At 48.2% G+C, this 11605-nt stretch overlaps 1 protein-coding gene across 2 annotated transcripts; it reads left to right on the top strand.

Moving 5' to 3' along the window:
• Positions 3406-6500, top strand: LOC110408445 (fibrous sheath-interacting protein 2-like). 2 transcript variants are annotated; one of them, XM_021417106.1, is made up of 5 exons: positions 3406-3516; positions 3757-3882; positions 4448-4609; positions 4863-4952; positions 5318-6500. In XM_021417106.1, exons 1-5 carry the CDS (start codon positions 3445-3447, stop codon positions 6425-6427), a joined length of 1560 nt encoding a protein of 519 aa, XP_021272781.1. In that variant the 5' UTR covers positions 3406-3444; the 3' UTR covers positions 6428-6500. The 2 variants fall into 2 exon arrangements, with proteins under 2 accessions (XP_021272781.1, XP_021272780.1); XM_021417105.1 differs by lacking the exons at positions 3406-3516; positions 3757-3882 and having other exon boundaries at positions 4062-4609.

Genomic DNA, 11605 nt, shown 5'->3' with positions numbered 1-11605 from the left:
AAGTATATACTGTGCAAAATTATTTTTAAGCTGTTACAGCAGCCCCTGAGCAGCTGTGTCCTTTTCTTTTGTACTTGTATTAAATATAACTGTTAATTTAAAAAATGCAATTACCCCCAAAATCCCAACTTTGAGCCATGCTCTGCTCTGCTGTGAAGCCTACATTTGCAGAGAAGGGCTCTGGGCTGAGAGACCCTCTAGAAATACCAAGATCAAGAATGTTTTTTCAGCCATTTAAGACTCCACGAATTGTTAATAAACATTTAAGTACAATAATAAAGGATGCATATACACCATCACAGAAAAGAACTCTTGGGTGCTCGTGGTTGCCAGGAAATAGTTCAGGGCCCACTTATTTTGTGGGCAAATAAATGACTTCAGATATGAGCCGAAAAGGGCAATTTCAAAGCAAATAACAGAAATATACAGCAGATCGTGTACACTAACTGTGGCATCAAAATTAGAGCCATAAATAAGAGACAAAAAGGAAGAGCTTGGTGAGGCAGATGGATGAAACCAGGAAAAAATCGCTGCAAATTATATTTTCTTGTGCATATTGAAAGTATTAAAATGTCTGATGAGCTCTCCTCCTCCACAGATTGGCACCATGCTCCTGTTATCCCATTAAAGTGTCTAAATAGGTTTTCAATAGATATCTATCAATTTAGAAAATATCACGTCTGTCTTTTGTGCTGACTGAAGTGTTGTGTCGTTCAATCTCTGGCAGGGTGGGCGGGTGAATTATGCTGTGCTTCATATTTTTATTAATAAAGTGCAGCATTGCTCTTGCTTGAGAGGTGAGGGGTCTTTTGCTCCCTGCCACAGCTTGTGGCAGGCAACCCCAAAGGTCTATGTGTTAATATTCTAATAAAATGTTTTTTTAATAAGCATAGTAGCAAATGCCACAACAATTCTTTGCTGCTGAGTGGTGCTTTGATCTGAAACAAGAATATTGTGCGGTAAATGGTTTAGCCGAGTGAGCTAACAGAGGTCACAGACAGACCCAGCAATTAGGGCTGGCACTGGGAGATGAGAGGAGCCATGGTTGGCCCTGGTCCTGCTCAGCACGGTGGGGGCTGGGGCAGACATGGCCAAGCATTACTTAAGATTCTGGAAACACAACAGTTCTTCGGGGATATCACACCACAGGACATCACCACCCTCTCTGGGATCCACACTGGGTGAGATGCCAATGTGTTCTTTTGGTGGCATAGACTTTTGGCTGATCATAGACTCGTAGAATCTTTAAGACTGGAAAAGACCACCAAGATCATCTAGTCCAACCATCAACCCATCACTACCATGCCCACTAAACCATGTCCCTCAGTGCCATATCCACCACCTCCTTCCCCCAAGATCCCACATTTTCGAGGGACCTAGCACATTTCAGATGCCAGAATGGTCAATCAGGTGCAACTGGGACACCCATTTGTGTGCCCAAACCCTGCTGCTGGTGGTAGCGCTGCTCCCAGCAGCTACCCTAGCCGTTTCAAACATGTCTTCATGGCCCTGCCTGGTGACCAGCTCTGAACTGATGACAACACCTGTGTGTTTTGAATTTCAGATCTGAATATCAAGCTTTCTGAAGGCAGAAGCAATGAGTTTGTGGCAGCACTAGCGCAAGTCAGTGCTGGAGTTCAGAGCTGTGGTGGGGTCCTGTTGAACACGCATGCACAGGACTACAGCCACACAGATCTTCTCCTCCAACATCATACACGTGTTTTTGGCAACACAGGGAGCTGTTGTTTATTATAGGAGCACAGGCTGCAAAAATTTTGCAGAAGGTGCTCAGGAAAAACACCCTTTGGATACATTTAACTGTCATGCAGTGGATTTGCATGGCTAAGGGGCGTGAAGAGGTGGGGGATAAAGTAGCTTCTGGGCCTTTGACCATTTCTGCAAACGCTCACAAAATAAACCTCATACAGCTCCTGGAATATAAGGGCTCATTTTCACTGGTTATTTCTCACATGCAGATTTGGTGTAAATAGCTGGTATCTAAGTATTTTCCTTTTTCTGTTTATGGATTGTAGAAACCAGTACACGCAGATATGCATCCAACAGCTACGAGGGGAAAATGATTCAAAAAATGCTTTTGGATAACCTCGAGATCAGTGTTTTTCCACATACTGATATATCTGAAAAAAAGAAAAATCTTTTTTCCTCTCCCCCACAGCCCTACTGCATAGGAGGCAATTGTCTATGCATCACGATTTTCTCTTCTAGGAGATTCCTGACAGCCAAACTGTTTGCTCTGTTGTTTCGTCTTTGCCTGCCAGCGCACCACGGGTGCTGGGGATTCTGATTGCCAGAGGACTGCTTCAGGAGCCCCCTGAGCCTCTGAAGCCTGCTGGTGTATCAGAGCATGGAACTGCCAGATTTCAAGAAGCATTGTCTTCATTTACCTGATGGAAGTATACGTGTTTATTTTCATGTCAGCTTGTCCAGTCTCCTTTCCTATAGGAGGCAGCGGTAATGTTTCAGCTTCTCCAATAACGGCAGGAGGACGTCATCTGGATGACACATGTTGACAGCAGGATGGTGAGATTTACCTGTGACATTTCCAATTGGGAACAGTCATTCCGATGTGGAGAAAACAAGCATTTTGATATCCCATCGACAGTAAGTACCTCTCATGCTTCGAATAGCAGCATGCCAGGTATGTCTTCTATACCTCTCACTGAGTTACCTCTGAACCTGGCACACATGTGGGGAGGATCAGGCCTACAAAATGCAATGTACATTTTCCAAACTTCACCACCCTCCAAGTGGTTTGTAGTCTGCTTAGCATCTGCCAAACACCCTTGACGTGGGTTGGCATATTTGAGCACAGGCATCCAGTTCAAGATGGGTGGTTTTGAGAACAATTTCAACAAAAGATGAACATTTTAAGAGAAACAGCGTCAGCAAGAAGGAGCACCGTAGCTACATTATGGTCCTGTTAGATACATTGATATCAAATTTCGTCTTGGGACATGCAGAAATGACTTCAGGGAAAACATTTCCATCAGAAAGATGGTATGGTTTCAGACCAGGTCAGCATGAAGGAAAGCATGAAGGAAGCAGGGGGGTTGGACTCGATGATCTTTAGAGATCCCTCCCAACCCCTACTGTAATTCTGTGACATTGACTCTGGGACGATCCTGAAAGGTATTTGTGCCTCACACAGTGCTACCTGCAATGGAAGACAGAGGAAAGCTAGACAGGGCCCCGGGCTCAAAGCAGGGCCAGGTGGAGCAGCTTGCCCACGGGCGTGCCCAGGAGGGCCTCCATGCAGCTGCAGGTTGCCGGGTGGCGGCGCGGCAACGTGGTGATGCAACAATGGGCGAGTGAGGCATAAAGGCGTGGGCTGGGAGATCCGCTGGGCTGGCCACAGCTGTTTGCAGCTGGAGCGAGAGGTAGCAGCGGAGGGTCGCAGCTCCCAGAGAGTTCTTGCAAGGAGCCATGGAGCGCTGCGGCACTGCTGGTTTCCGAAATCCAGGCGCACTGCTGAGCATTGCGGGGAAGAGCGCAGAGGTGAGTGCCGCGTCCTCAGGGCTGAGCGCAGCAGCCTGGGGTATGCGGCCGGGGATGCTCTCCAGAGGCTGAGGGCCATCTTCTCATGCTGGTGCTGGAGAAGGCTTGCAGGGAATCACGCCTCTCTGCACATCCCGGCGTTGGGTTAAGAAGTGGGAAGGGAGCTGCAAAAGGGAGCGGAGGTGGGCTGGAGAGGGGACCAGAGTGCCTGAGTGTCCAAGCGTGTCTTTGTCTTTCTAGCTCCGACCCGGAGGACAGAAAGTTGGCGCAAGAGGTAGCGGGCTGCTGGACCTCCCACTCGGGGTCAAAATCCCTGTGCAGCCTGGCACCAAGCCTGTCTTCTGCAGGACAAAGCTGGGGGAAAAGGTGAGAGAAGGAGGAAAGGGTCAGGAAGGCCTCTTGTTTCGTGGGGTTGCCATCGTGCCAAGGAGGCCTTGTGGCCACCTGCTCTACAGTGGGAACTGCAGCACTTTGCTCCAACCGCGTGGGGGAATGAAGGGATGTTCCTGGCTCAGCAGCAGGGACACAAAGGAGGGCTTGCCAATCACAGTGCCCAGTGCTGAGGAGAGGTTCTGAAAACTGGGCTCTCCACAGGCACGTGCCTGCCAGCACCAGTTCCATCACCATACCTTGCAGCAGGCAAGCAGCCGGCTGGGGCCCTGCCTGCAGCTGCGGGCAGCATGCCGGGATGCTGGGGCCAGGCGCCCATCTGGCACAGCCAGAAATGTGGAGACCAGGTCATTCCTGGAGGAGGGTGCAACCTTCTCCTGCTTTCCCTCTTGGAGGACTTAGAAAAACTGAGACGTGTCTGTGTTCTCCTCCAGCTGGCTGTGCAAGAGGCCAGCCTGTGTGCGTGAGCAGCCTGGAAGCATCTTTGTCTCTTTGCTGCTCTCTCCTTCCCCATTCACGCTCTGGAACGTGTCTCTTGCAGCTTCACAAGCCTTCTCCTCATTTTGATCTGGGAGATCCATACTGTCGCCAACTGCGCACAGAATACAACAGCCTGCATGACCCGCATCTGCAGGCCTACCACAACCGCAAAGCCAACCTGCGGAACCTGAAGAACAAGGGCTTTGTCACCGATGATGGCAAGGTGGGTTTGGACGTTGGGCTGACCAACACAGGTCTCCTCAGGAGGGGTTTCAAGGCAGCTGGGCAGGGGTCTGGCACTGGGGCAAGGAGTCTGCTCAGCCCTGGGATAGGGAGGCAGCGGCCCCACAGCTGGGGAGGAGATGGTGGAGAGAGGAGCAGCCCCCCTGCCGCTGGGGGCCTGCAGATTTGTGGAAGGCCGTGTGGGTGGCTACCATGACAGTTCTTGGGAGCTCTGTGCCCTTGTCTCTCCGTAGGTTGTCTGCACTCTGAAGGAGTTCAATGAGTACAGGCAGTACCTGACCAGGCTCAAGCTGGAGCATGAGGAAACAAAGAGGCGAGAAGAGGTAGGCAAAGCCCAGTGTTGGAGGGCACGTGTCAGCAGCATGGTACCAAGGGCACGGGCTTTACTTGATGCATCTGAGGGAGATGGGGAATGCAGAAGAGGTGAGGGCTGGGTTGGCTGGTGGTCCGGGCATTGAGGCATGGAAAGGACAATCTAGCTCAGAGCTGAGCTAGGGCAGGGTGCTGGCATGGGGTAACCTGGAAAGTCGCTTGCATGCAAACAGAGCGGTGAGAGCAGCCCTTCTCTTCTGCCCTCATTGCATGGCTGAAGCAGAGTGCTGGCCCTCATCTGCATAAAGCATGAGCATGCAGGGAGGGGTGTGCTTTCTGAGACAAGAGGGACCCTAAACCTACTGTTCCCTTCCAGCAAAATCTTGGTCAGGAGATGTCTAATTTGAAGAAGTTTGCCCAGAGAGCGATGATGGATGTGGACAAATCTTGCCTGGGCACAGCCACTACTGTGGACGTGGTTGTGGAAGAGAAAGCCAGTTCTCTGCAGCCTTGCAAACCAGCTGGCCCTCCTCCAAGCCACGCTCATCAGTCAGGCCAACGCAGAAGGCTGAAAGCAGCTGTGGTTCACCAAGATCTTCAGGGAGACTCAAAGAGCACAGGACGTGCAGTGAAGCTGCCTGACAAGTTGCCTAAACTTGAGACAGGCAGGGAGGGTGCAAAGCTCCCTGAAAATATCCATACTGAAGCTGCCTCAGCAAGAAAGGCACGCTTCCCTGGAGATCGTGAGTTCCGAGCTATGTCTGAAAAGCACAGGGAAGACCAGAGTCTTCAAGAGGCGGTTAAGACTCAGGTGCTAGAAGCGTTGGAGGAGGTGAAGGCACTGTATCCATCTGCCTGTGCCTTAAGGAGGGCCTCCCTGAGAATCAGACAAAGATTGTTAGGAAGAGCAGAAAGACCAGAGCCTTCAGAGATGTCCCCTTCCAACCCTGAGCAGGAAATTGCTCTGCTCGCTAGGAAAATTGTAGGGAGTGTGCTGGAGAATGTTAGGAAATCCGTGGAGTCTAGAAGAAGGGAAGCCTCTGACAAATCATCCTTACAGCCCTCCCTTGACAAAGCCAAACAAGAAGCCATTGAAAGTGTTTACAATATGCTGCAATCCTTTGTAGCTTCTCACTCTGAGGAAGAGTTTGAGGCTGAGTATTCTGAAACCATCGAGCTTCCCACCAACCACCTCTCTCAGAGGCAGCCGCAGCCGTCCCAGGTGCCTCTCTCACGGCAGAGCGGGAAGGAAGGACGAGGCTCGTCAGAAGAGCAGAGCCTGGCCACAAGCCAGAGAGAAAAGTTGCCGGCGATCCAACCAAGGCCAAGCTCTGCTGATGTCTCTGGACTGAGTCGCAGAATTGTAAAGGAGAGCATGGAAAACGCCATCTCCAAACTGAAGCAGGAGGAGCAAGCACAACTGCTTCTTAAGCATGCCAAATCCATTGTCACCGCAGTAATTTCAAGAGTGAAGAAGGGGTTTTAGAATGAGCTGCAGGCATAGGCTGCATCCCTGTAAAGGGATGTGGGAAAGTTACAAGACCAAACTTGGAAATGTATAAAAGGATGTTAGAACTTGCAATAAAGAATTTGGATTGTTCACATCTGAGTCCGTGCCTCAGACGCCGCATGCACCCACAGCAGCATCTCCCACAGCCGCGTGGGAAACCCAAACGGAGCGGAAGCCAGGGAGCACCACGGGCACCTTCCCCTCCACGGGCCTGCAGTCTGCCAGGCAGCCCAGTTCCTCCAGCGCGTCCCAGTCGCCCTGCCCAGACAGGAGCTCGGCGCCCAGGGGTGCGTGTCAGGGCCATTCTGTCCAGGCCCCAGGAGCTCAGAGCACCTCCTCCAAGCCCGGAATAAAGAGTTAACGGCCCAGTGCTTGCTTGTGCCTGCGTTCATTCAATCCAGGCCGTGCTGTGCTTGCGGATTTTCCCTGCACCCTGTTCTCTCCTCTGCCTGCCTCCTCCAGCCTCCATCAGGCTGAGACCCAACATGACAGGCCATCGGAACTAGGGAGGGGAAAGTGGCTGCAGAGAAGGACCTGGGGGTCCTGGTGGTCAGAAAGCTGGATGTGAGCCAGCAGTGTGCTCCTGCATCCCAGAAGGCCAACTGCATCCTGGGCTGCATCAACAGAGGGGTAGCAGCAGGCAGGGAGGGGATTGTCCTCCCCCACTCTGTGCTTGCGAGGCCCCATGTGCAGTACTGCGTCCAGGCCTGGGGCCCTCAGCACAAGGAGGAGGAGCTGCTGGAGTGGGTCCAGAGGTCTGGAGCACGTCTCCTATGAAGAAAGTTTGTTTGAGGGAATTGGGCTTGTTTATCTTGGGGAAGAGATGGCTCTGGGGAGATCTCACTGCAGTCTTCCAGTATTTGAAGGCAGCTTATAAGGTGGAGGGGGAGCAACTTTTTATACAGTCTAATAGTGATAGGACGAGGGGGAATTTAAGTCAGACATAAGGAAAAAACTCTATACTCAGAAAGCAGTGAGTCGCTGGCACTGCTGCCCAGAGCTGTGGGTGCCCCATCTCTGGAGGTGCCTGAGGCCATGGATGGGCCCTGGGCAGCCTGAGCTGGGGGGCAGCCAGCCCACGGCAGGGGGTTGGAGCTCAGTGATCCTTGAGGTCCCTTCTAACCTCAGCTTTTATATGACTCTACGATCATACAATTCACTGTTCTCATTGTTAGCCGCATCACTTTTTTTTTCTTCAGTCTTGAGAAACAGAAACTGTACAACATTATCAGTGATCTTTAGCCTATCATCAGCAAAGAAGGACTCTGAAATACTCTGGAAGTGTCTCCTTAATGCCGTGATTATGCACTGACCTCCACATTTACTGCACGTAACCTAATTCATTGCATTTTCTACAAGACTGTCAGAAAAAAAATAAAAATCAATAGTTATTTGCATTGAGAAAACCCTTCTCACAGCAAAAGCACACAGCGGGTGTTGCTGAGCTGTGTTTAAGCCTGACTCTTAGTTTATTTGTTGCACAGATTTTATGATGTTGCAGCATCTTGAGACCTTTAGCATGTATCCTTTCTGATGTGGCAATTTCTAGAGTACGCTTTAGGGTCAAGTAAGCCCCTGTAAGCAGCCAGTATTAGATTGCTTAGTTCTGCAGAGTGTATATGTTTATAGCACAACTCTCTTGTGCTGCTAGTCTCCCTCTGAATTGGCTCTACTTCGCTAATTCAGCCACTTACAGGGAAAAAGTTTTTGTTTTCCCTTTTTTATTCTGTTGATGAATCCTGAAGCAGTGAATTTGGAACTAGACAATCTGTGAGGTTCTTTCCAACACAAACCATTCTAGGATTCCATGAATCAGAAGCTCTGCAGACACTGTGCTAGGGTATTCTGCAGCATATTCATATTCCCTGCAATGTCATTTGGTTTAATAGTGCTGTTAAACCACACAATGGGTTATATGTTCTATTTGTCAGTATAATAAAGAAGAATGCCATATTTTTCCCCCTTAACATCCACCATTTGAACATGTTGTTCCAGTATCTTTGTGCTAGTTATCCAAATTTCAACCATGTTATCAAACAGATTTGATTTTCCCCAGGTTTACAAAATTTTCTAAGCAATAATAATAATAATAATAAGCTTGCTAGGCATGTTCTAAGACAGCTGAGGCTGTATTTGAGACAAATATGCAACTACAGAGAGAAGTGCAAGCGTGGAGAACCCCCAGAGTACAGCAATGGGGTGATTATTTCATGCATGGCTGCAGCCTAGTGCTGTGAGCACTTCAGAGGAGCTGGTGGAGTACCTAACCCCTCCATCCCTCCTGCTCATGCCTCGGTCACTGTGTTATCTTCTCTGAAAGACAGTCTCATACAGATGTCCACAGTGGAAAGTTCCTTGCAACTTAGTGAAAAAGAAAAAATGGTCATTTTGGGAGATTCTGCTGTTGTTCTATTTGTACAAATATTGTTCTATTTGTCTGGGAGGAGAGGCATTCACCATTTGGTGTAAAGTTGCTATTTTTGTGAAAAGGCTTACTCTTTCAGTATTTTTAAGCTGGAGTCTACCTATCACCATTACCCTGTGTCATGTGGGTCCCACAGGTTGTCAGGATGAACTCTCTGCATGTTGATTGTAAGATTTTGGAAAGCAAATCATCACTTGTGCTGCATTCTTTGACCTGCTTCCCATGCAGCACTCCCCAAGCATTCCAAAGGTATAAAGAGGTTGCAAAGACATCCCCAGGGAGGTAGAGCTCATGGTCTCAAACCCTCAGTTTGGAACTAGCAAAGTACCACCTGCTCTCTGATATCATCAGTATTCTTCTCAGACTCACCTTAGTTTGTGATCGGATTCATGAATTTGTTATCACACATCCATTGGATTAGAGAAATCTATTTTCTGTTTCTGAATTCACCACTTCCCGTTCCTGTGCCTGCTGGATTAAAGAAATGGATAGTATTTTATCAGATCAATTATCAGATCTAACAATCTGGGAGGACAAAGGGAGTGAAAAATAGAAGATTGGTCAGTGAGTAATATTGGAGAAGACATTGAAGTGAATGATTTCTATTTATTACTAATATAGGGTAACAAGTTAATAAGAGAGAAAGCAGAATTTGGGTAATAACTATCACACTGCTGTGATGAATTGTCTTATACACATTGCATGCATTTGTTAACACAGTAATGAGCTGTGCCAGAGAACTCTGAAAAATGTCTTGTGGAGTTTAAATACTACTAGTTAGTGGTTCTTCTCCCCTCTTGCCTCCACAGCTTCTAGAAATTGTCTGCTCATTTACTCGAACCTGTTCCTCCTCTTCCCAAAAGGGAAGGCTCACATTTCCAAGAACGAAAAGCCCAAAATGCAAGCTGTGCTTCAGTGACCTCGTGGGGACACAAGTCTGGTGCTCAGCGTTCGGCCACTGGGGACCAGGATCTGAAAGATGTCAGTCCTCTGCTGTGAAACCACGGCGAAGATGTCTGAGCATTTGGCCTTTTGCAGTGAGGGGCATAAAAGGGCATCATTTTACTGCACGGTACTGGAGAATTACAGGTCCATGCATTATCATCATCATTATATTTCTGAATTTAAGACATAGAAAAAGATAGATTTGCTAGCACTCTCCTTCTAGCACTCCAGGCACCGATGGGACTTAATTATCTTCTAAATAATTTTAGTCAAGAATTAGAAACTGAATCTAATAAAAATATTAACAGCAGGGTTTTGTTTATGGGCAGAATGTGACCCTTCATTGACATCAGTTAATGTCTCATTGGTGTTGAAATGACAGACAAGTCTTGTACCTTTGAAGTACAATGTTGATCAAGCTGCTTTGTGAGCGTGATTTCAGTCAGAACAGAACAGTGAGCACAGACACTTGCTAACCACTAATTATAATATCTCCCACTGGCAAGAAGCTGTCCTGACACGTTATGAAACACATTCTAGTTTCATGAGACATGCTGAAACTTTGATCTATTTGCAAGTGGACATTTATATCAGAAACGTCCAGGCTGAATTTTGTTCCTTTCTAATCTCTTCTCTCCCGTGCACCCCTCTCTCGCGCGGTTAAATGCAGTACTGACAACTCCAAATACTTGGAATTAATGGCTCACATCTGAGAAAGCATGAGGAGAGTGGTTTGAAAATCATAATACTTCTAAAAAAGAGTACAAATGGGGAGTTGTATTTGCAGTCTGAGGCCCAGCAGGATTAGGGTGACTAACGCGCTCATTAAGAGGCACAGGCCTTAATCACTATAACCTTGCTGACTAACAGCTTGCTTTTTGAGAGATTCATGCATCCTGACAGGGGTTGTCCAAGACAAAGAAACCTCTGATCTCAGAATGCATCGCACAAGTATGAGAGCATGGTCTGGCTTCTCACTTGCAGAAAGGTCACGAGCAGTGTGAGTACTGCTTCTGTATTTCCACCTGCCCAGTAACAGGTTTGCCCCAGTGCTGTGGTTGATGGAAAATCCAAAGTGGGCAAGGTGAGTTTCTGGAATGATCAAAGTGGCTTTTCAGAAAGCTCCACTCTGCTTTCTGGTTGATATCTTGTCAGTTCTACTTCACTGTGGAGCACCTACATCCATTTGAGATGCCACATGTGGTTGAACCAGCTACAGACATCTGCTTCCCGTTAGCCCTTTAAGATAGGTGATATGTGTCTTATGGTCTCCCCCATATCAAGTTCTTGGTATGCAGCTCACAGGGACAGGAATTTGGCCAGACTTGTAGGACAGTTGCTCCTACCATCCTGCACTGTCCTGCACATAGGTCCAAGCCAAGCTGTGGGAGCTTGTGGAAGACAGTGGATTTTCAGAAGCATCAGAACACAGGCACTCAGCACTGCTAACACTGGCCTCCTGATGCCTTGTTGCTTGGTGGATTCAGCAATTCTGATAAGCATTTTGTCACTCTCTACAATGCCTTGGAGACGTACACGTGGCTCCTGAGTCACTCCAACTCAGCATGTACAAACCACAGAACAGCAGAAGTTAATGCTCTTGGTCACTACCAAGTCAACTCAGATTAAGATCGATGATATGTATGTATAATTTGTACATTAATCTTCTGTTACTACCCTACGTGCTGGACCTCTTAAGAAGGTGTCACAGGCCCAGCTTTTATGCAGGTGTGTTTGCCAGGCTGCCCAAAACCAATACAGGATATTGGTTTTATGCATGTGGT

Source organism: Numida meleagris, chromosome 19, assembly GCF_002078875.1.
Source record: "Numida meleagris isolate 19003 breed g44 Domestic line chromosome 19, NumMel1.0, whole genome shotgun sequence".
In the NCBI taxonomy this organism is placed as follows: Eukaryota; Metazoa; Chordata; class Aves; order Galliformes; family Numididae; genus Numida; species Numida meleagris.
This window is presented reverse-complemented; position numbering and strand designations above follow the sequence as displayed.